Below are 26,034 nucleotides of genomic sequence, written 5' to 3' on the forward strand. Positions count from 1 at the left end.
CTGCAGATGTTATAAAAGATGTGGTCTTAGGAAACCAGTGTCCTTCTTGGAGGAACTTGCATCCTTTCCATGGGCCTCTGAGAGGTCAGTATTCTCTCTGGTTGCCCCTAAGAACTCTTAACTAGGCCCATCTCTTTGAAGTGCAAACTTCAGGGAGTTTATTCTCATCAAAAGAAAAACTGGGGGGTAGGGAAAAGCCTTTTTAGAAGACTTAGATGAATTTTCTCAAGTGTCTTGTCCACAAATATTAGTAAAAAAACTTTTGCCTTCTTAGCAGTTAATTTAACTTATTCCAGCTTCCAGGAACATAATTTGGATTCAACTGTTCTTTCAAAAACTAGTGACTTTTGTATTGTACCTGGCTCATGGCTAAAATTTTACAACAGAAGCTATAAGATCTCTGTTGGGTCTGCCTGTGTTTTTATGTACACTTGCGTATGTGTGTATGTATGAGATAAATGTGTGACATTTTTCTACCTCTGGATGGTATGGCTAAAATTAATTTGGAAAAGAGCTCCATTTAATTGGCTTCAAGAAAAATAAGCACTTATCAAATTAAGTATTCCTAAAACTCAGAAGTACAAAAATGAACCCAAGTGTTTTTCAAGTTCACATGATCGAAGATAAATCTTTAGTAAATAATAGTTTGTGGGTGTAATTAAAACAAACCGGTCTTTAGAGCTGTCCGCATCAAATATTAAACTTTTGTTCTACCTAGTTGTACTGAAGGTCAGATAAGCTCATGTTATCCCTGTAACAGAATTTTTCAGCAAGAGAGAGAATTTAGGATGATGGTTAGCTGTTTAATGGCTCATGGAATTTTCATGAGTAATCTAAGCTTAATTACTAAGAAAAAGTGAATAAAGTAGATGTAAATAAAAGTTTATAAATGAACTTTTCTATTATTATTATTATGTTCAGCTAGCCAACATATAGTACATCATTAGTTTTTGATGTAGCGTTCAATGATTCATTAGTTGCGTGTGACACCCAGTGCTCATCACAACACTTGCCCTCCTTAAATACCCATCACCCAGTTACCCCTTCCCCCCATCGCCCTCCCTTCTGTAACCCTCAATTTGGTTCCCAGAGTCTCTCATGGTTTGTCTCCCTCTCTGATTTCTCCCTCTTCAGTCTTCCCTCCCTTCCCCTGTGGTCCTCTGCGCTATTCCTTATGTTCCACATAGGAGTGAAACCATATGATATCGGTCTTTCTCTGCTTGACTTACTTCACTTAGCATAATCCCCTCCAGTTCCATCCATGTCGATGCACATGGTAGGTATTCATCCTTTCTGATGGTTCAGTAATATTCCATTATATATATATACCGCATCTTCTTTATCCATTCATCTCGGCTCCTTCCACAGTTTGGCTATTGTGGATATTACTGCTATGAACACTGGGGTGCATGTGCCCCTTCTTTTCACTACATCTGTATCTTTGGGGTAAACACCTAGTAGTGCAATTGCTGGGTCATAGGGCAGCTCTATTTTTAATTTTTTGAGGAACATCCACAATGGTTCCCAAAGTGGCTGTACCAACTTGCATTTCCACCAACAGTGTAAGAGAGTTCCCCTTTCTCCACAACCTCTCCAACATTTGCTGTCTCTTGCCCTGTCAATTTTTGCCATTCTAACTGGTGTAAGGTGGTATCTCACTGTGGTTTTGATTTGGATTTCCCTGATGGCTAATGATGATGAACATTTTTTTCATGTGTCTGTTAGCCATTTGTAGGTCTTCTTTGGAGAACTGTCCATGTCTTCTGCCCATTTTTTGACTTGATTATTTGTTTTTTGGGTGTTGAGTTTGAGAAGTTCTTTATAGATCTTGGATACCAGCTCCTTATCTGTAATGTCATTTGCAAATATTTTCTCCCATTCTGTGGGTTGCCTCTTAGTTTTGTTGACTGTTTCCTTTGCTGTGCAGAAGCTTTTTATCTTGATGAAGTCCCAAAAGTTCATTTTTGCTTTTGTTTCCCTTGCCTTTAGAGATGGGTCTTGAAAGAAGTTGCTGTAATGTACTTTTCAACAATAATTGTACTTTATGGTAGGTGCTTTTAAAAATGTTTTCTAAACTTGTTGGTTACTTAAAAACTTAAAGTCATACTGAGAGAAGTTAAATGATGGGTATTCATTGAATGTTTACTGCAAACAATTGTTGAACATGGGTTGGTCTACTTCGGGCTTCCAATTTACAGAGGAACTAAAGATATTGTGCCCATGTTGGTAAACATGCCATACATTTCTAGAAGTGTATACTTCCAGGAATTAGGAAATGTTTTTATAAATTTGCCAGTAACACACAGTTCACAATTGTTTACCTAATCCTTACTAGAAATTAGGGTTTTTAAGGGTTAAGAATTCAAATATATTTAAATTAAAACTAGTAGAAATAAGGGAAACATCTCTGTATGCCAGGAAAGTAGAATGTTCTTTTAAGCAAAAAAAGTGTGAGGGATGGAGGTGCATTTCTGTTTAAAGTAAATTTGTCCCAAAGTAAATTTGGTTATTTCAGAATAGGAAAAAGGCAAATAAAGGGCGAAATGAATGGATTTAGAAAGTTGGGTGAATGGATTTAGCAAGTTGGGAAGAAAGAGAGGGAAATGGGTGGGGTAGGGAGAGAGAATCATACCTTGCATGGTCAAGCTGGCTCAAATTGAATTAGTTACAAGTTTGTTGTTTTTTTTTTTTTTTTTAGTAAGCTTTACTATGAATAGTGTACTTATGTAAAACTCAACCTTAAATTTTCTTTCATCCACTGAAAAGAAAACTTTTCTTGGGCTATTGGTCTGCTCCTGGTAAGAGATTGTGAAGGGTTTTTCTTTACCTTTCGGGTTAATTGCCTGGACAGCAAAGATTTTGTGTCTTAACAAAATAAGTGAATGTGCTTTTATGTTGTCCTTACCAGGTCTTTGTTTACTTCAGAAAACCCATTCATCCTCAATATTCAAAGAACTAAGTTTTGTTCACAACCTAGGTAAGCTTCCATGTTTGCCCTTAAGATCTTCTCTTTTACTTTGGTTAAATAATTAGGTATTATTTCATAATAGTCTGTGATCCTATTTAGTCAAATGTTCAAAGTCTGACATTTCGACAACTTCCCCAAATCAAATTCTAAGTCTTTTTTTTTTTTTAAACCTCAAAGTAGCTTTGAGATTTCCCACAGGGTCACTAAAAAAAAATCTCAAAGGACTTGCCTCTCATTTGGTAAAATGTTAAACTAATTAGGTTTATTTGACATGTTAAGTTACATGGGATGTGTTCTCAAATAAGTGATGCTAAGCCTTCTTAGCTTATATTTGTATAGATGCATGTTCTTAATTCAAGTCTTCTAGAAATTTATGAAATTCCTAGAAATCTGGTATGTTCTGGTATAATTTTATCAGTCATAATTCTAGTTATCTTAAAATGTTGGAAGGGGAGGGGCACCTGGGTGGCTCAGTCGTTAAGCGTCTGCCTTCGGCTCAGGTCATGATCCAAGGGTTCTGAGATCAAGCCCCGCATCAGGCTCCCTGCTCAGTGGGAAGCCTGCTTCTCCCTCTCCCACTCCCCCTGCTTGTGTTCCCTCTCTGTGTTTCTGTCAAATAAATAAAATCTTTAAAAAAAAAAAAAAATGTTGGAAGGGGAGCAGAAAGTTTTTGGCAAAATATTATTTTAGGCTAATTTTTAAGAAATAGCAGACCTAGAAAAATCTCTGAAAACTGAGTAGAAATTACCCTTTTCTAAGAAACATATACATTTATAGGTAAAATCTCCAATTGTAAGAGGGTCTTCCTCTTTGTACCAGAAGAGGAGGTCTTTAAATCCCTGGAAACTCTTATCAATGGAGAAGGGAAAGACTTAAAACTGCATAACAACCTACCTTTGTTTTCCATGCTCTTCAGGGTAACCTCCCATAACTGGCCCTCCCCAACAACATTTTTTTTTTTTTTTTTTGTCTTTAACTGGAGATGCTATTTAAGGTGGTGGGTTGGGCCATTTCAGGGAGCCACTCAGTTTTCCCAAGTATCTCCCATTTATACAGGTGGTATACAAGTTGTTACTAAACTTGTTTGTTTCTCTTCTGCCAATCTGTCTCTTACCATAGGGTAGTCTCAGACAAAAACCTAGAAGGAAATGTAGAGGGAAAATTATTTTTCCTCTCACTCAGTGATGTGTCACAGAAACAAAATTTCCTTGTCAATCCCATTATAACAAACTCTCATCAGATTTGTAACCATGGGCATTTTTAAGTCGTTTTGGTCATTTACAGATACTCTTGTACTTTTATGGTTTTGCAAAAGTGAGATTCATGGGAAGGACTTTACTAAGTGCCCTTGACCACTGACCCTACTGGTAAGTCACAAAGAGTCACATGTTGGGTGATTACTTCACAAAAGGCTCCACCTGACATCAGGTCCTGTGCAAAAGCTGGAGACCTCAAAATAAAATTGACTAGTAAAAGAGGAGTAGCCAACATCAAAGTAGACCACTTCCTTCCAACTCATTGGATCAAGGACATTTCTTTGCCTTCCTTCTTCCCTCTTTGACAGTATTTTCCTAATTTTTATACCATGAAGATCTTTAGGATTCTTTTGTTCATCTTTCATCCTGCTCTGGACTGGAAAGATAATGCCATTGTTCACTAATCTCAGGCCATTGCCAGTGGGGGTAATCTAACCTCCAAATGACTGTTAGATCTGCCACAATGCTGGTGGATCCTGTGGTTCTGTCAGAAACTTCCCGCTGATTTCCAATGCCTCAGTTTCTCTAGAACAAACTCAGCCCCCTCTTGTTCACATCAGACTCCCTAACACTAGGTGTCCATTTCCCTGTCCCTAGTTAACAACCTCACATCTCAAAAAACTTGCTTCTGGGCTCTGTACTAAGAAAGGGACAAGGCAAGGGTAACCAAAATAAAACCACTTTTTGGTCTATAGACCTTTAAATTTTATTGGCCTCCATAGCGGTTAGTTTTCCAGTCCTGAACCACAGACTCAAATGAATTACCAGGAGGCATTCATGATTCAAAATTCACTTCCCTTGGCAGACCCCTACTCCTTTGGCTAGGAGTACATACAGATGATGCTAGCATTAGGAACCTCTCCTTACCTCTTGAAGATACTGCAGAACCTGCTTCTCAAAAAATAGCTGCCCAACAAAAATTCCTAGGCTCTGGCAAAAGCTTTTTTTTTTTTTCTTTGTAAACAGTACGGTTTTATACAAATATAAAGTTATGCACCTTCAAAAGCTATCACTCCAATAAAGACACTTATTCAATTAAACATCTTTTTAAAAATTTTAATAATGTATAAATACATTCCACAAAATAATCTGCTGGTTAAAAGACACCAACAAAGTTTATAGAACCTACAACAGAATTTATAGACTCCTACGACCGCTTGTAGATTGTGACATATATTAAGAAATACCATTAATACAAAGGCATGATTTATAATATCCCCATTATAGCGAGAAAAAAATAGATTCATACAATAAAATGTCTTTTAGGCATTTATTATGCCAAGTATTTAAATGATTATTCTCACTATGACATAAGAATAATACTCCTTTAGTGATAAAAGATAAATTTCATTAGGCCAAGGCCCACTGAAGAGCTTCCAGGAAGTTTTAAAGTAAAATCTGGCTTTCCCTTCCAAAAAATAAATAGATCAGCAGCAATCTCAAAGGAATCCCCTAACCATAAACTGTGAAAATTCCATTTACATTAATTGGGCCTTAAGGACATGAGTTATTACAAATAAAAATAAAATTTACAAACTAGTTAACCACTGGCCCACATTTGTTTTTTACCTGCCTGTGAGTGACTAAGATAAGACGTTTCGTCACGAAGTATACATTAAGGTGTAAAATTAACAATTATCTCTAACTTACACGTGAGCCAAAGTGCTCACTCTTCCCATGGAAGCAAAACTTTCTTCTGACAATAATCTACAGAAATAATATGTACACACCTAGATTTCTGAGACAGACCGAGATCATCCTCCTATATTCTACGGATCCAAATGCAAAGGTCTCCATTACGTATGTACATGAACGCACTTTCAGTAATTTGGGATATACGGACATTACAGGACTACGTGCATACATGTATAAACCAGGAACCAATTTTGACAATGTTCCTGGCCACACCATACTTTCAAGCCCCAAAATGCAAGAGAATAAAAACTTGATATGCAAACTAAACTGTCCATTTTTTTTTAAAGTAAATTTTAAACCGGAAAAACAAACCCAACACTCCTCTTTGCAATACGCACTGAGTTCCAAAAGCCTCAGAGTCAAGAATCTCTTCAGCTGTTCCCCAATGCAACAGGACACATGAGCTTGCTCTCACTCTCTTCAGGAAGTCTGCTCATCTCCGGTGTTTTGTTTTATTTTTTTATTTATTTATTTTTTTTTAGATTTTATTTATTTATTCATGAGAGACAGAGAGAGAGAGGCAGAGGGAGAAGCAGGCTCCCAAGGAGCAGAGAGCCCGATGCGGGACTCGATCCCAGGACCCTGGGATCATGACCTGAGCCGAAGGCAGACGCTTAACCATCTGAGCCACCCAGGCGCCCTGGTGTTTTGTTTTAAAAACTGCTTTCCGAGATAAGATGTAGCCATGTTGGTTGAATTCTTCCTGCTGCCCACTTTGCACCTGATGTAACCTTACAGGTTGGCACCTTGTAGCACCACACCCATGATAACCACAACCACTTCGCTCTGAAGGAGAAGAGCGCGCTGAAGGCGAATATCACCCACAGCACTGGACAGGCAGTAAGTCCTAACCAAAAAATCCTTGATTCAGCCTCAGAAACAGGTTTACTCTCTTGAGCGGATGCCTTCCTGGACTCAAACACCCAGTGGCTTTTTCCATCTTCATCTATGTGATTCCACCAACGCAGACCAACCATGAGTCTACCTGTGACATTCTTGACAGCCCGAAAGTCACACGACAACAAGATAATTGTCACCATACAGGCAATAAAGCTGCTGCTGAACAATTCACAAAGAAGATAGACTACAACTGCACTGACTCGAAAGAGTAAATGGAAAAATGATGCCACTGGGTGTCTGATCTTGGATTTTTTTGGTCTGTTAGTGGTCTCCTCTTCCGCATCAAACAGGGAAACATCCTCCGTGTCATCATTACTATCCTGCTGCAACATGACGGCCCTGCACCAGCCCCACTTCCAGGAGCCACCCAAAGCTGTTCTTGATAATAGGATAGTTTTTGATTATCTCTTAGCAGAGCCAGGAGGAGTCTGTGCTATGGCCAGCACCACTTGATTCACTTAGGTGGACTCTTCCAGCAAAGCCAAGGCTCAGCTATACAAGATCACTGAACCAGCCAGTTGTCTTTAAGGGACTCTCCTTCAACGAAGGTTTCTCTTTCACTTGATTCTGATTGGTTTGGATCTTGGGGACCATGGTCCCAAACTACACTCTAGATCGTGGGGATTATCCTCCTTATAATCTTATAATAATCATAGTAGTTGCCCTGGTGAGCTGTATTAAGAATACTGTCTTTATGCTTATCAATTGACCACGGAAATTGAGCTAGCCAGCCCAGAAGAGCATGGCTGAGAGTCTTCATTTCTTATTCCTTTTGTTGTCCAAATAAGACCAATGATATCCACTTGCCATTTCCCTCCTACATGGGACAAGACACGGGAGATGTTTGTCCTCAGCTCCACGGGATGTGCACTCCATCTAATGATGTTTTTGATTGAGGGGAAAAAAAAAAAAGGAAAATAATGCTTAAGTGACATGGTGGATGAGCAATGCTTTCTGTGGACGATCCTGATTGAGAGAGGTAGAAGTAAAAGGATTTCTATCTAAAATAGAACTGGAGGATATGAAATGGATCATCTCACACATATACCCTCAGAAGTATGAAACTGAAGAACTCAGATACTGATTCCCTGTAAATTCCTGATTTACAGCAGACCAAGACTTATCTCCTGACCAGTGACCACCACCAAGACTCTCTCCCCATCCTCAAGCCAATGAACTTAGTGCTTAGACTCTGGCTGGACCTCCTCCTCTTTGTACTCCTTGCCCATACATATGTCCTGCCCCAAGCCCTCAGTGGACTTGCCCGTAGCTTGCTACAGCATGCATTTCCAAATTGCAATTCCTCTGCTATTCCTGAAAAAAACTCAATTTCTGGTAATTTGGGTTCACCTCAGTTTACCTATTTAGGGTGACAAAGTTATAGAAGTCAAATTCAAACTAGCTTGAACAAAATAAAAAATTCACTTATACACACAACTGGGAAGTACAGGGCTGGATTCAAGTACAGCTGACTGGTTTGAAAATCAGCCCTTTGCAGTGCCAGACTCATGCGGTCCAACTTAGCCAACGTAGCAGACGATAGCTCTTCTCTTCCCGACATCGGTTTGGCCAATCTGAGTATCTGGGAGAGACAGAGTATAAGAGTCCCCAAAGGATGGGGTGGAGGCATGCTATATCAAGGTAAATAACACAGTCAAAAAACTAAGAGCCTACTGGAAAAGTGAAGAGTAAATACATTGCTGTATTTCACAATGTTGTTGCTATGGGAGCCCAGAAGAATGAGGGACCAAATCTTTGTTTTAAAAAGTCAACCTGGGGTGCCTGAGTGGCTCAGTTGGTTAGGCGACTGCCTTCGGCTCAGGTCGTGATCCTGGGGTTCTGGGATCGAGCCCCACATCGGACTCCCTGCTCCGTGGGAAGCCTGCTTCTCCCTCTCCCACTCCCTCTGCTTGTGTTCCCTCTCTCGCTGTGTCTCTCTCTGTCAAATAAATAAATAAAATCTTAAAAAAACAACAACCAAAAAACTAACCAACCAAGAGTCAATCTTCCATGATTAATATACGTGTTATATCATCTGAGTAAATCCACAGAATCCTTAGACCTTTATACCTCATTTCTCTTCAGCACAGCATCTCCTCATAAAAACTCTACAGCTTTTTAAAAATTTTTATTTATTTGACAGAGAGAGAGACACAGCGAGAGAGGGAACACAAGCAGGGGGAGCAGGAGAAGGAGAAGCAGGCTTCCTGCCGAGCAGGGAGCTTGATGTGGGGCTCGATCCCAGGACCCTAGGATCATGACCCGAGCCAAAGACAGATGCTTAAAGACTGAGCCACCCAGGCGCCCCCAAACTCTACAGTTTATTTGACCTTCTACCTCCCACTTTCACTCCCAATAGCCACTCCTTCATCTTGAGAAGACTTATTCTAACTTTTAAATGAACAGTATTTTCTAGTTAGAATACTTGCCCAAAATAGGTTGAGCTTATTTTTCAATTGTTCCTGTATGCATTATCATCATTAAGATTTCCAATGGGGAGGCAGTGGGACAGGTGAGAAGCAGCAGGAAAATTAAATTCCAGTTTAAAAAGCAAACTTCAGGCATCCTCATTCTGAAATGCCTTTTAAGTACATGCAAAATTTCAGATACTTAAACTGGAGGACACTTAAAAATATTTAAATATTGAGACATTCCTTCATAGAATCCTGAAGAGGAAAAAATACAAGTGAAAAGCCCTGATATTAAAAATAAATATAACTAAACATGCATAAAGGTTGACTCATTCAGGTAAATTCCTCAGAGGCCAATTGGTATTTCCATGGCTGGGGACAACAGAAAAAAACAAAACAAAACTATTTTTGAGGACGCCCAAAGCCGATTACCTATGACCAGCACAGAAACATAAAAGGTGAACATAGGCTTTTAAAAAGGAACTTTGGTTTCCAAAGAAAACATCTTTTTAGGTGTATCAGAAGTATTTAGGAAAAATAGGTTGTACATCAATGCTGATCTCAACTCAGGAAGGGAAACAAGTCATTTAAAATGCACTATTCATGGCTCCCTTAAAAAGGGGGAAAGGTTCTGAGGAGGGAGGGATTCAAACCCCACATTGGGCACCCACTGCACTGGGGACCTGCACCAGGAAGATGAGCTCTCATCATGTCTGGCTTTGGAAATCAGCAGGACTTCACCTGGAGAGCCAGAAGGCTATAGGAAACGGAGGCATAGAAATTTTCACCAGCAATGGAAGCACTGGCAGGAGCCGTTTTCCCTGTCCTCCTTCAGTGTAGCTGGCCTCATGCTGGCAGCTACAGTTCTGACATTCTTTATCTACATTGCTAGCACCACTCACCCAGCTTCAGTGTTCCCCTGCTGACTTGCCACACCCAACCCATCTGCACAGCAAGGGCCCCCCAGTGCTGCACCCACCCCACCATGCCCAGCCAACAGCTTTAGCTTGGACCAGTGCCCCTTCAAATTGTCTCCTGCCCCAAGGACGAAGAGGCCAGCCCCACCACCAGCATGCCCACAACAGCTGCAGCCAAGTTTTGCAGCCAGCCACACCAGGGGCTAACCCCACCCACTAGTATGCCTGCAGCAGCTGCAGCAAAGCCTCTCAGCCGGCTGCGCTGGGGGCCAGCCCCACCCACCCGTGCACCCACAGCAGTCATGGCCCAGCCACAACAGGAGAGTGCATGCAGTCTCTACAGTAGATATCCCTGGAGCACCTTGTCCTGGGGGCTGGGGGATTGCATTTCTGGGACCCATAGGATGCCTTCTACCTAAGACCACTGACTTCAAGACCAGGAGACGTAGTTGATTTACGTAATAGATAGCAACAAACCCAGGGAGTCAGACAAAATAAGGAGATAGGAATATGCTCCAAATGAAAGAACAAGACAAAAACCTCAGAAAAAGAATGAAATGAAGTGGTGATAAGCAATAAAGAGTTAAAAATAATGGTCATTAAAGATGCTCACTCAACATGGGAGAAGAGTGAATGAACTCAGGGAGAACTTCAATAGAAAGTATTAAGAAGAACTAATCAGAACCGAAGAATAACAGCAATGAAGAATAAGCTCGAAGGACTCAACAGTAGATGAAAGGGCTCAGAAGAATGGATCAGAGATCTGGAAGACAGGGTGTGGAAGTCATCCAAACTGAACAGCAAAAGGAAAAAAAAAAAAATTAAAATGAGGATAGGTTAAGAGAGACCTCAGGGAGAACATCGAGTGTACCAACATTTGCACTATTGCAGTATTGCATTATGTAGGGGTCCTGGAAGGAAAGTCAAAAAGGGGAAGAAAACTTGTTTTAAGAAATAGCAGCTGAGGGCGCCTGGGTGGCTCAGTTGGTTAAGCAACTGCCTTCGGCTCAGGTCATGATCCTGGAGTCCCGGGATCGAGTCCTGCATCGGGCTCCCTGCTCAGCAGGGAGTCTGCTTCTACCTCTGACCCTCCCCTCTCTCATGCTCTATCTCATTCTCTCTCTCAAATAAATAAATAAAATCTTTAAAAAAAAAAAAAAAAGAAATAGCAGCTGAAAACTTCCCTAACTTTGGGAAGAAAACAGACATCCAGGTCCAGGAACAGAGCTCAAGAGAAGATAAATCCAAAAAAGTTCACACCAAGACACATAATAACGATGTCAAAAAATTGATACATAGAGAATCCTAAAAGAAGCAAGAGAAAAGCAAGTAGTTACATATAAGCTAACACCCTAAGACTATGAGCTGATTTTTCAGCAGAAACTCTGCAGCTACAAGTGGCAGGATATACTCAAAGTGCTGAAAGAAAACACTTACAACCCAAAATACTCTACCCAGCAAAGTTATCACTTGAAACTGAAGGAGTTTCCTAGACAAACAAAAAACTAAAGGAGTTCATTCACCACTAAACTGGCCCTACAAAAAACGTTAAGAGAACTTCTTTAAGCAAAAAAGAAAAAGCTATAAATAGAAGTGAGAAAATTATGAAAGAATAAATTTTCCTGGTAAAAACAAACATATAGTGAAGGTAGTAGATCAACTGCTTATAAAGCTAGTGAGCAGTAAAGTCAATGATATCTATAATAATTAGGCAGGGGATACACAATATATTTAAAATATGGATGTAAAATAGGACAATAAATACATAAATCATGGAGATGAGGAAATAAAATTGTAGCGCTTTTAGTATGTTTTGGAATTAAGCAAACTTCAACTTAAAAAAAGACTGCTATATACATAGGGTGTTATCTATGAATCTCATGGTAACCACAAACCAAAAACCTCTAATAGATACCTAAAAAATGAAGAGAAAGGAATCCAAGCATAACACTAAAGGCTATCAATACTTTTATCAGACAAGATGGACTTTAAAACAAAGACCGTATCAAGAAGCAAAGAAGGGTATTACATAATGACAAAGTGATCAATGCAACAAGAGGACACAACAATTGCACATATCTCTGCACCCAACAGAGGAACACCTAAATATATAAAGGAAATATTAACAGACATAAAGGGAGAAAATGCGGGTAATAATAGTAGGGGAGTTCAACATCATTTACATCAATGCACGGATCATCCAGACAGAAAATCAACAAGGAAACAGTGGCTGTTAATGACACACTAGATCAAATGAATTTAACAGAAAATACAGAACATTCCATCCCAAAACAGCACAATACACTTTTCAAGTGCACATGGGGTTCTCCAGGACAGATAACATGTCAAGCCACAAAACAAGTCTCAAAAAATTTAAGATACGGAAATCATATGGAGTCTCTTTTTTAACCACAATGCTCTAAAACTAAAAAAAAAAAAACAAAACTAGAAAAAATATTCTAGCATTGTTTAACTTTATGTTAAACAACATGCTACTAAACAACCAATGGGTCAATGAAGAAATCGAAAAGGCAGTATTAAAAACACCTGAAGACAAATGAAAATGGAAACACAAGTTCCAAAATCTTTGGGACAGAGCAAAAACAGTTCAAAGAGGGAAGTTTATAGCAATTTAGGCCTACCTCAACAAACAAGAAAAATCTCGAATAAACCTGATTGTACACATAAAGGAGCTAGAAAAAGCAGCCCAAAATTAGAACGAAATGTTACCTATCAAAGCAGAAATAAATGAAACGGAGACTAAAAAACAATGAAATGATCCATGGAACTAAGAGTTGGTTCTTTGAAAAGATAAACAAAATCGATCCAACTTTAGTCAGATGCATCAAACACACACACACACACACACACACACACACACACACACCCTTAACAGAACTCAAAATCAGAAATGAAAGAGAAGTTACAACCTAAGTACAAACAACAGAAATACAAAAGATTGCATGAGACTATGAAAAATTATACATCAACAAATTGGACAACCTAGAAGAAATGGATAAATTCCTAGAGACATACAATCTTTCAAGACTGAATCAGAAAGAAATGAAAAATCTGAACAGACCAATTAGTAGTAATGCAACTGAATGCATAATAAAAATCAAAACCAAAACCCAACAAAAAAAAGCCAAAGACCAGAACTGTTCACGGTTGGATTCTACCAAACATTTAAAGAGTTATTATCCAGTCTTCCCAAACTACTCAAAAAAAAAAAAAAAAAAAAAAGAGGAAGGAACACTTCCAAATTCATTCATTACCCTGATACCAAAACCAGACAAAAGCACTACAAAAAAAGTTACACACCAACATCCCTGATGAACACAGACGCAAAAATCCTCAACAAAATAATAGCAAACCAAATTCAACATTATACTCAAAGATGCATTCACCACAATCCAGTGGGATTTATTTCAAGGATGTGGGGATGTTTCAGTAGTCGCCAATCAATGTGATACATCATATTCACAAAATGAAGACTAAAAATCATACAATCATCTCAGTAGCTTCCAAAAAAAAATCTTTGACAAAACTGAGCATTCATTTATGATTAAAAACAAACAAACTTCTCAACAAAGTGGGTATAGAGGAAACATACCTCAACATACTAAAAGGCTACACATAACCCGTAGCTGACATCATACTCAATGGTGAAAAGCTGAAAGCTTTTCCTCTAAGATCAGCAACAAAACAAGGATGTTCACTCTCATCACTTTTATTCAACATAGTGCTGGAAGTCCTAGTCACCAGCAATCAGTCAACAAAAAGAAATAAAAGGCATCCAAACCGGTAAGGAAGAAGTAAAACTGTCACTATTTGCATTTAACATGATACTATACATAGAAAACCCTAAAGACGCCACAAAAAAGAAAACAAAAACCAAAAACCTATTAGAACTAATATAAGAATTCAGTAAACTTGCAGAATATAAAATTAACATACAAAGAAATGTGTTGCATTTCTATACACTAATAATCAAAGGGAAATTAAGAAAACAATTCCACTTATAATTGCATCAAAAAGAATAAAATATCTAGGAATAAATTTAACCAAGGAAGTGAAAGACTTGCACTCTGAAAACTCTAAGACAATGATGAAAGAAATTAAAGACATAAACAGAAAGATAGCCCATGCTCGTGGATTGGAAGAATTAATATTATTAAAATGTCCATCTTGGGGGCACCTGGGTGGCTCAGTCATTTAAGCGCCTGCTTTCAGCTCAGGTCACAATCTCAGGGTCCTGGGATCGAGCTCTTTATCGGGAGTCTGCTTCTCCCTCTCACTCTCCCTTGGTGTTTCTCGCTCTCTCGCTCGCTCTCATTCTCGCTTGTTTTCAAATAAATAAATAATAAATAAAATTTAAAAAATGCATCTTACTCAAAGCAATCTACAGATTCAATGCAACCCCTTTGAAACACCAATAGCATTTTCCACAGAACTAGAATAATCCTAAAATTTGTGTGGAATCACCTAAAACTCCAATTAGCCAAAGCAATCATAAGAATAACAAAGAGGAAAGCATCACACACCCAGATTTCAAACTGGACAGCTGAATGCAAAGGAATAAATCAAAGGAATAAATTCAACTGGACAGCTGAATGCAAAGGAATAAATCTGGACCATACCCAAAAATAAATTCAAAATGGATTAAAGACCCAAATCTAAGACCTGAAACCATATAACTCCTAAAAGAAACCAGGCAGTAAACTCTTAGACAATAGTCTTAGCAATATATCTACTAATCTGCCTCCACAGGCAAGAGCGACAAAAGCAAAAACAACTGGGACTACATCAAACTAAAAAGCTTTTGCACAGTGAAGGAAACCACCAACAACACAAAAAGCGTCTGAATGGGAGAAGGTATTTGCCAATGATATACCTGGTAAGGGTGAATATCCAAAACATGTAAAGAACTCCTACAACTCAAATCACTACAATTTGATTAAAAATGGGCCGAGGACCTGAAAAGAAAAATATTTTCTCAGAGAAGACATACAAGATGGCCACGAGACACATGAAAAGATGCTCAACATCACTGATCATCAGGGAAATGCAAGTCAAAACCACAATGAGAGATCACTCTACATCTATCAGAATGGCCAAAGTCAAAAAGACAAGACATAACAAGTGTTGGTGAGGATGTGGACAAAAAGGGACCCTCATGTGCAGTTAGTGAAGAATGTCAACTGGTGCAGCCAGTATGGAAAACAGTAGGATGTTTTCTCAAAAAATTAAAAATAGAAATACCATATGATCCAGCAACTACAATTCTGCTTGCTCAAAGTAGATGAAAACAGACTAATTCAAAAACATATATGCACCCCTATGTTCATGGCAGCATTATTTACAATGGTCAAGGAATGAAAACAACCTAAGTGTCCAGTGACTGATGAATGGATAAAGAAGATGGGTATACATATACAATGCAGTAGTACTCATCAAGAAAAAAGAATGAAATCTTGCCATTTGTGACCACATAGATGGACATAGAGGATATTAGGCTAAGTGAAATAAACAAGATAAATACAAATACCGTAGGAGTTCACTTATATATGGAATCTAAGAAATAAATGAACACAACAAAAAATAAACAGACTCATAAATACAGAGAACAAATTGGAGGTTGCCAGAGGGGATGGTGGTGGGAGAATGGGCCAAGTAGATGAAGGGGATTTAGAAGTGGAAATTTCCGGGGGGTGGGAGGATGGGTTAGCCTGGTGGTGGGTATTGAGGAGGGCACATTCTGCATGGAGCACTGGGTGTTGTGCACAAACAATGAATCATGGAACACTTCATCTAAAACTAATGATGTAATGTATGGGGATTAACATAAGAATAAAAAATTTAGCACTCAAAAAAAAAAAAGTGGAAATTTCCAGTTATAAAATAAATAAAGTCATGGGGATGTAAAGTATAGCAGAAGAATATAGTCAATAATATTGTAGTAACTGCGTATGGTGATCAGTGGTAACTACACATCGCAGTGAGTATTTTGTAATGTATACAGATGTCCAATCACTATTTGTACAACTGAACAGCATGAAATGTCAACTATTGTTCAATTGAAATAAATATCCCTTAAAAGAATCCATTTAATCATTAGTCTCAGAAAACAACAACAACAACAAAAACGGGGCAAGTTAGCTGGAATCTTGGCTAGCATAAACACAATATGATGAAATTATATAATGAACACATCCTAGAACATAATAAAAGTTTAGAAAAGTTATAAACAACTTAGCACTTCCTCTATGGGAGACCCCTGTCTGGTTTCTTTTGAGTTGTCTTCGTTTGTCAAATATGTATATAATTATTGTGTATTTCAATGCGCAGACGAGTAAAGAGACTGACCGAGGCAGGGATCTAAAATCTGCCAGAAGAGCTAGGGGAAAACTCCAATACAGACAAGGCACAGAAACCTTTGAAGGGACTGAGTGGGAAGGTATTATAATAGGGCTGGTATCCGGCTGCTTGAGGAAAATGGAGAAATCTGCAAACATTTGATGGTTCACAGCGTAAAAATGCAAAGAAGGTATAGGACCCTAGGGTTTTTCCTAGGATTAACAGAAAACAAGCATACTTCCTTGGGTAAATATGGTTGTTTTGAGCTAGTATCAGAAGAAAATCTGCTTGCTAGGAGTCTCCAGGGGGTGTATTGTTTCTGCCCGAGAACAACACAAAGGTGTCTTTTAGAATAAGCAAAACCAGGGGCGTGGCTCAGTCGTTAAGCGTCTGCCTTCGGCTCAGGTCATGATCCTGGGTCCTGGGATCGAGCCCCGCATCGGGCTCCCTGTTCCGCGGGAAGCCTGCTTCTCCCTCTCCCACTCCCCCTGCTTGTGTTCCCTCTCTCGCTGTGTCTTTCTCTGTCAAATAAATAAATAAAATCTTTAAATAAAAAAAAATAAGCAAAACCGAGTTTGGTTTGGCGTGTGTATCATCATTCTAAGGGCTGTGGCCCTTTAAATCCTGCTCTCCTGTGTACAAACTTAGTTTAATGTTAGTTTCACTTAATAAAGATTTTTTACTTTTATAGAAAAACTGTAACAGAATGGATGATGGGCTAGATTCACCCTCCAATTTTTTATGCTCAGTGGAGCCATAATTTAACCCTGCCAGTTCTCGTTGCATACTGAGCATCTCCACCAAAACACCCATTATCCCAGAGGCAAGGAGGGGAAAAAAAAAACCAAAAAAACACAAAACAACTTTCTGCAGAGGCTCTACCCAAGACACGACTGTCCCTGTTGAGGGGACTGCATTTTGCAGGAGAACACAGAGTATTTACCATTAGTATCTGAACATCTCACCTACACAGAAATGAGAAGGTCAAAGTGACCACACTACACGGGAATCTTCCCATTATAAAGGGATTACAGGATCCCTTTGAAGTAGCATCTTCTCAGAAGTTTATTTATAAATTAAATAACAAAGGAAGCCAATGACAAAGGAAGGCGTTGCTGATCAAATACCCATTAGTATTTTAGGTTTGTGTTTGTCATACATTCTAAGTATTTTAAAATAGATATTTAACCTAAAAGGTTACCCTAAAATCGTGTCTAAACCACTCACCTGGTAGCTCCTAACCAATAGGCTGAGTACCTAGAAAGAAACGCCGCCTTATGGGCGCCTGGGTGGCTCAGATGGTTAAGCGTCTGCCTTCGGCTCAGGTCATGGTCCCGGAGTCCTGGGATCGAGTCCCGCGTCGGGCTCCCCGCTCTGTGGGAAGTCTGCTTCTCCCTCTGCCTCTCTCTCTCTCATGAATAAATAAATAAAATCTTAAAAAAAAAAAAAAAAGAAAAGAAACGCCGCCTTAGCCGTATCAGGCTGGCAAAGCCCGAATCTATCACATTCACTGGGACTTAAGAATAGGGATGGGCATTTCAAAAATTGAGCCTTCAAAAGACATTTATTTTAATTTTTTAAAAATGCAATCCAATGAGCAGTACCTCTCATATTTAAAGCTTGCCTTCAAGAAATACTTAGATAGGAAAAAGCCTGGAGCAGAGATCAGCAAACATTTTACGTAGAGGGCCAGATCGCAAATATTTTAGGCTTTGCAAGCTGTACGGTCCCTGCCACAAATATTTAACTCTGTCATTGTGTGACAGCAACCACAGACGATATGTAAATGAACGAACGGCCGTGTCCCAATAAAGCTTTATTTATAAACAATGGAATGTGAATTTTATGTAAGTTTAAGGTGTCTGGTAGCACGTTCTTTTTGATTTGTCCGACCATTTAAAACTGTGGAAATCATTCTTAGCTTGCTGGATTCATAAAAAAGAGGCTGTGGGTCGGGTTTGACCAGGGGCCAGAGTTTACGTGCACACACACACTTCAGACTCTTTCTATAAACAAAGGCTGACATCAGAAAACTGTACCCACCCATGAGGGAGAAATGGGGTTGTAACTCCTTTTATTAACTGAAGGCTATATCAACTCCAGGGGTGGGGGATGGAAGGAATAAGTATTTGTTGAAAACCTAGCATGGTGACAGGTGCGATCCTTAAGCCTTTCCGAACAACACTAGGAGAGGTTACTTAAACACGTACGCTTTTCCTAGAGGGGGAAAGAAACTCAGAGATGAACGGCTTTGCCTAGACCTGGTTCCCAGGGAGGATTTGAACCTGGGTCCGTCTTCAGAAAACATGAAGTTTTCCTGGGAGGAATGGAGCTGATGGGGAAGATGGGAGGAGAAGAGCTGCCCTGAGAAGACGGGGGAAAATAACAAACAAAACAAAACCAAACCTCAGGAAGCAGGAGCTTTGGGGCTGCCGGGAACAGAGCTGGCCTGGGCTGGAGCATGGATCAGAGAGTGAGCATTCACTGTTCTGCTACGTAGCAGAACCAGAGACCACCCCCCCCATCAACCCAAACTGACTGGACAGTGTGACCCCAGATGGGCCCATGGTGCTGGGGCCAGCTGTCCTGAAGCGGACCGCTAAAAATGGAATTTAATTAGGGCCACACCATACAGCAAATCACCCCCCCCAGACAAAAGCTATAGCTTTACCACTGTTGTTCCAAGAGACAGTGTTTATATGGACTTCTGGCATTTCTTTTTTTTCCCCCTTTTAACAAATACATAATCCCTGTGTAGACACTTGAGAAAAATATAAATAAGGACTACAAATTAAAAATTGTCCATCCAAATAATCACAGTTCACATTTTTGGGTAATATCCTTTAAGTTTTTCCAGCCTTTTATCTGCAGGTTTTGAAGTGGGGACTACATTATTCACACGGCTTTTTGCGCCAAACGTATCGCAGACATGTTTCTATGTCATTTCCCAAAGGCAAATCTACAAGATGCCCAAGATGCCCCCCAAAACAAAGCAGAAGACCGTAATCAAAAAGACTTGTGCAAATCTTCGCTGTGTTGGCGCCCCCGGTGTTAACGATACTTATCAGACCAGAGCGAGGTTTGCAAAGAGCTCGGGTGGAGAAACCTGTTCACGTTGCCAGAGAATCTCAAACTTACATAATCACGGGATCCTTCTGGAATGTAACATTGGAAAATTGATATTCTACAGAATATCCTTGGTCAAAAGCTGTTCTACATCATTTGTAATGGTGCCTAATATTCTGTTATTTAAATGATCCATTATGAACTATTATAAACAATACCACCATGTCCAGTTCTGCAACTAAATCTCTGCACACATTCATGGTAATTCCTTGGACATGCAATTGCTTTGTCAAGGATGTGAACATTATAGTTTTCTTTTTTCAGAAATGGGTATGGTCATTAAAATTTTCTGTGGTTCACGAAAGAACTTGAATGCTACCTTTCGCTTTTAACTTTACTTCATTAGTAATTAATACTGAGACACTGAATCAGGCAAGTCTCTACTAGATGCTTAATATTCCATGTCTACACTAAGACCAACATGAAAAAGCAATGGAAACTCTCGTATACTCCTGGTGAAAATACAAATTGGTACTTTGCAAAACCGTTGGCACACTTGACGTATTAGTTTTCTAGTGCTGTATAACCAAGTACCACAAACTTAGTGGCTTAAAACAAAACCGTTGTTAACTCACAGTTCTGTAGATCCATCTGACACAGGGTGGCTGGGTTATCTGCTCCCGCACAAGGCTGAAATGGAGGTGTTCCGAGGACTGAGTCCTTAGCTGGAGCCCTCGGGGAGAGGTCCACATTCTAGCGCCTTCAGGTTGTTGGCAAAATTCAGGTCCTTGAGGTCCTGTTTCCTTACTGGTGGCCATTGAGGGCCACCCTCAGTTCCTAGAGGCCACCCTGCAGGCCTTGCAGTGGACCCCCGGATCATCAAGCCAGGAACAACGCAGCAAGGATCCCTTATGCCTCAAACCTCTCTGACGCTCTCTTCTGCTCCCAGGAGCAGAGGAACTCTCTGCATTTAAAGTGGCTGGTATGATGAGGCCCACCTGGCTATCTCTCTATCATAAAACCCACCTGGATAATATCCCTGTCATTAGGGCATGGAATCTGGCAGGGGGGGAGGGGGGCACGTTTGGTATTCTGCCTGCCTCCTTCTATGACTGAGTTCCAGTCGCAGATATATACCCAACAGAAATGCATACATAATGTTCTCCAAAATGCATGCACAGGAGGCTAAGAGAAACACAACTCATAGTAGCCAAAATCTGGAGAAATTCTTTAACAACAGTAATGGTGTCTTTTTATAATTGAATATACAAATGAGCATGAACAAACTGCCACTACTTAGAGTAACCCAAATGAACCTCACGCACACAGTGTGGAGTAACCAGGTCAGTGTTTATGGGACTAAGTGGAGGCAAACCTAACCCAGCCCAGAAAGTCACAGAAAGCTTCCCCGGGAAGGTACAGCTTTCACCGCAAAGAATTAGAGGGAGTGATGGGGGAAGAGAGGGCAGGACTGGCTCTACAATTGAAAGAATAATAGGAACCGAAGTAACATAGCTGTAAAAATTATGAGCAGATGGGTATAATGAATGACAGCAAAGTGGGGGTGGGCGGGAAATGACGTGCCTAGAGAAGTGGACAAGCATCAGAACATGGAGAACCTTGCAGGCCACATTAAGAAGACTGACCTCGGGGCGCTGGGTGGCTTAGTTGGTTGAGTATCTGACTCTCGATTTTGGCTCAGGTCATGATCTCAGGGTGTTGAGATCGAGCCCCATGTTGGCTCCATGCTGGGTATGTAGCCTGCTTAATATTCTCTCTCTCCCTCTGCCCCTTCCCCACTCCGTCTCCTGTGCTCTCTCTCTCAAAAAACAAAGAAGACTGACCTTAATCCTGTTGCTGATGGCGACACAGGAGGTCCTTACAAAAGGAAGGATATGGACATATTTACAGTTGGGATCGTGACACTGCAAAGTGGAGGGTGAAATTTCAAGAGGAAAATGAGGACACTAGGTTAGTTAGGAGGCTGTTCAAAGAGTACAGGTTAAGAGATGGGAACCTGAGTTGCTGGAGTGAAGAGGGGCAGGGACAATATTAGAAGCGTAGATGCCTTGTATCCACCTCTCTTCCCAAAATCTCTTCTTAAAGCCTTGTGAACGTTTTTGTAGTTTTGAATCCTATTAGCTCTCAGAAGACATATGCCAATCTGAATTCCCACTAGCAATATGCCCATCTCCCTCAATTCTTGACAGAATGGGTGCTTTTAAAAAAATTTCACCACTTGCATAGGCAAATAACTGTACCTCACTATTTTATATTGTATTTTTGATCGAAAGCATTAACATTTTTTAAATGTTCATTGACTGTCACTTTGTAAACTATCAATTCATGTCACTTGTTAGATTTTTCTAAATGTGTTCATTTCTTCATACTGACTTGTAAGAAGTTACACGTTAACGATGCTAACCCTTTTGAAGTGCATTTTTCCATATCCACACCTTTTGATTTTGTTTAGGCTAATTTTTCATTTATAATAGTTTCATACGATTAAGTAGTCACATCTATTCATTTTTCTATTATTAGTTTCTACCTTTAGGTTTACACATTTGAGTTCTTACCCAATCATGATTCGTGAATCTTTACCTATATTTTCTTTAGGGGCTTTAATCATTTTATTTAAATCTTTAATTGATATAGGATTTACTTTGGTATATAGTATACTGTATCTTAATTTTTTTCCAGATAATCATTTGGCTAAGCAAAATGGATAATTCATGCTTTCCCTGTTGATTTGGAATGCCACTCTTATAAAATATATTAAATCCTTGTGTCTTCAAAACTGGCTGTAATTCATGGTAGGCCAAATTCCCCTACATCACTTGTCTTTTACAAAATATTCTCAACTGTTCTTGCAAGTAAGAGTTAAATTAGCTTCATATAGTGAACTGAAATGTTTCTCATTGTTTTCTATGCTCTGTGTTCTAACAGTGTAAAATCTTAAAGGAGATATTGGTTCCTTAAAGGTTTGAAAGATTTTGCTTATAAGATTTTCCAGGTGCTGAAATTCTCTGACATTTGTCAACTTCTTTTATAGTTTTTGGTCCGTATAATTGTACCACCCATTAAACTGTTCTTTGGGGTGCATGGCTGGCAGTCCATAGAGCATGTGACTCTTGATCTCAGGGTTGAGCCCCACATTGGGTGTAGAGATTACCTAAAAATAACATCTTAAAAAAAAAAAACAGGCAAACCTTCTTTTACTAAAAGAGCCATTTAATCAAAATGTCCAAAAAAATATTAACGTGTTATACCTATAGCTAATTTCTCTTTTCATTCATAATAGGCATTCAGATTTTTTCTTGTTTGGCTTTGTCAAAAGTGTCTATTTTATTGGTCTTTTCAAAGATCCACCTCTGGGGTTAAATATCAATCCCATTTTCATTTTCTTTCCTCATGCTTTTCCTAGATTTTTTTTTTTCACTTTTTGGCTTCTGAATTGATTGTTTGGTTTATTTTTATTTTGTTCATGGATTCAAGCCTATAAGGCTCTAAGTTTTACTTGAGGTAGCGTTTTGGGGTTTTTTTTTTTTGATATATAATTTCCCCTATTTTTATTGTCTTAAACTGTGATTATAATTTGTATTTTCTCTTTGATCTATGAATTATTTGACAGTATTTTAATTTCCACTATTTAAAAAAAATTATCCTTTTGCTATGAATTGCTCACTTTATTGCCTGGCGGTCAGAAAATGTAGTCTACAGTGTATAACTTATAGTCTTATTATCTCCTATATTTTTGTCCAAGTTCCATGGATATTTGAAAAGAATATGCGTATTATAAAAATACTTTTTCTCTTCCTTGGGTAAAACAGCGATTTTCCTGAAATCCTCCTGCTGTATTTTTGCATTTTCTGCTTTGCATATTTTGATGGACTGTTACTAGGCACTGTTACATCTTCAAAGAGAATGCACCCATACAAAGTAATTTTTTCCTTAAATTCTATTCTTTCCTGATATCATTATGACTACTCTTGAATTGTTTTGTGGACCCTTTGCCTTGTTTGTCTTTACCAATCACTCTGTTTAACCAATGTTGTTTCATTTTCAGGTGAGCGTCTAGTGAAATGCATGGGTGGGCGTGCACACACACGCAGGACTTCAGCTTTTGATCCAAATTGAAAATCTAACTTTAAATAAGGACATTTAGGTGACGCGTGGATTCTATTTTTCTTCTTATGTTGTCTGTTTCTTGTGTCTCCCTTCTTTTGCTGTGCATCGATCCAGGCTGCCTTGTTTGTTTTCACTTTCTACAAACTGTGCAAGACTTGACTATACTTCCCCTTTACGTCTTTCGCTTCCCGATTATTCCTCCCCTTACCCAACCAGATGTCTATCTTCACCATTTGCATGTAACGGCTCTAAAAAGCCACCAATAACTTCAGATTCCTAAACGCAGTGAACACTTCCCTTTTCGCTAGCACTAGTCTTACTACACCCTCCCCGTGACATTCAACACAACTGATTACTCTGCCCTCCCCCTCTGCCCCTTATTCTATGACCCTGCCCTTTTCCAGATTTTGTCTATCTGGATATTGTTGTCTTTCTGTCCTCCTCTCCTCCCTCTTTCTTCTCTCTCCCCCTCCGCCCCCTCCCCACTAGGCGCTAACCCTCCCCTTCCCATCTCTATTCTACCACCGGTGATTTCATCCGCTGTGCCTTCGGTTACTATCAAATATGACTGACTTCCAAATCTCCAGTCCAGATCACTTTTTTGAGCCCTAAACTAATATATACCATCATTCTCTTGACATTTCTGTGCGGTGTCTGCTGGACACATCACCCTGACATGTCCAAACATGAGTCCACGACTTTTCCCTCATGCTGACCCTCTCTTTTCCTCCATCTGATCAAATTGCATTAACAGTGACCTGCTTGTTGCTCAGGCCATAAGCTGAGGGCCATTACTGGATCTTTCTATCCTTTACCCCTGACCCCTAACATTACTAAGTCCAAATGATTCTGCCTCTGATGTATTTTTTTGGAATTGGTTGCCTCTTCCCACCACCACCGCTAACAACTTGGTCCAAATGACCATCACCTCCTGCTTGGACAAATACAACAGTCTCCTTGCTAGTCTCCCAGCTCCATTCTTGCCTCCCTAAAATCCATTTTCCACCCAGCACCAGAAAGAGCTTGCTGAAATACATATCTGAATATAGCATTCTTCTGCTTTAAACCTTCCCAAAGATTCCTTTGCCTTTAGAATCAAAATCAAAGACCATAAAATAGCCTGAAGTACAAGGCCCCCCGCATAATCTGGCTGCTGCCAAGCACCCCAAGTTCCCATTCCTTTCCTTCTCTCTGTTTAATTCCAGCCACCCCACCTTCCTTGGGTTCCTCCAAAGTCCTGGTCACATTCTGCTGAATTCGTCCCACTTGGTCTCCTCATTCCTCCACCTTTGCAGGCCTGGCTCCTCCATGTCATCCAGGTCCCAGCTCAAATGTTTAAGGACCCTCAAGGAGACTCAGTCTAAAGTCGCCTTTCTCCCACACCTAAGTCATGTGACTATTTTCATCATGCTTATCACTATCTGAAATTATATGGAAAATTTGTTTACTTGTTTATGTGTTTCCATCCACTGGCGTATAGACCCCCTGAATGCATAAAGCTTGTCTGTTTTCCTTCAGCTTTGTGTCCTCAGTGACAACCATGGCTGGCATTAATAGGCGCTCAATAAAATGGGTCAAATGAAAATGACTCGATCAATCCTGCTGCCCTGATGCAGGCATAGAATGATGGAGAACTGGATTCAGCAGATCCAATACTGTCTATACCACATATTAGATGTGTCTTTTAGCAAGTTATCTGACCCTCAGTTTCTTCATCTGAAATACATAGATAACAAAAGCATCTACTGTAAGGGGATGTACAGAGCTGCTGTATGCATTAAATGAGAAGAAAGACCTAAACACTTGGCACGGTGACTGGCATATAGTAAGTGCTTAATAAATTGTAGCTAGCTGGTATATATCTGTATAAATTACTCACACACACACACACACACACACGCACACACATGCACACACATTTGGGTGTTCACCTTCATTTGGTTTAATGGTTCTACTGTCCTGTCTTTGAAACCTCAACTTGTGTGTTCTTATCAATATCGTACCTCAGGAGGAGAATCTGAGTCCTTAACATCCTCTGCTCAGTTCCTAGCCCCCACCCCAGCACGGTTATGAGCTTTTATAAACCTCTTTAAATGATTTACCTGAAAATATATTTCTCTCCAGTATCATACAGCGGTTTCAGGCAGCCTACATTCCATCTACTTCCTCAGAGGTCTGTCTGTGAATAGTAAATACACACAGGTCTATATAAATATCGCACGTGTTGGAAGACGTAGACTAAAATCACCTTTGGACTTACCATAAAAAAATCCTGTGAGCCCAGGTTAGAGAAGCAACCCCCATTACAGCAAGATACGCCCCTTTTACAACACATA

General features: G+C 39.6%; 1 protein-coding gene across 1 annotated transcript; it reads right to left on the reverse strand.

Moving 5' to 3' along the window:
- Positions 1-613: 613 nt before the first annotated feature.
- On the reverse strand, positions 614-25,914 carry LOC123849548 (Golgi apparatus membrane protein TVP23 homolog B-like). Its single transcript, XM_054509167.2, has 2 exons — positions 20,206-25,914; positions 614-17,937 (listed from the first exon to the last, which is right to left on the reverse strand). Exon 2 carries the CDS (start codon positions 7,149-7,151, stop codon positions 6,573-6,575), a length of 579 nt encoding a protein of 192 aa, XP_054365142.1. The 5' UTR covers positions 7,152-17,937; positions 20,206-25,914; the 3' UTR covers positions 614-6,572.
- Between the last annotated feature and the right edge of the window lie 120 nt (positions 25,915-26,034).

The sequence above is a fragment of the Mirounga angustirostris genome, unplaced genomic scaffold (assembly GCF_029215605.1).
Source record: "Mirounga angustirostris isolate CCGP_5_RB_7025 unplaced genomic scaffold, mMirAng1.0.hap1 SCAF_15, whole genome shotgun sequence".
NCBI lineage: Eukaryota > Metazoa > Chordata > Mammalia > Carnivora > Phocidae > Mirounga > Mirounga angustirostris.

Excerpts from the sequence above, each read along its gene's own strand:
- LOC123849548 (XM_054509167.2), bottom strand. The coding sequence starts at position 7,151 with ATGTTGCAGCAGGATAGTAATGATGACACGGAGGATGTTTCCCTGTTT.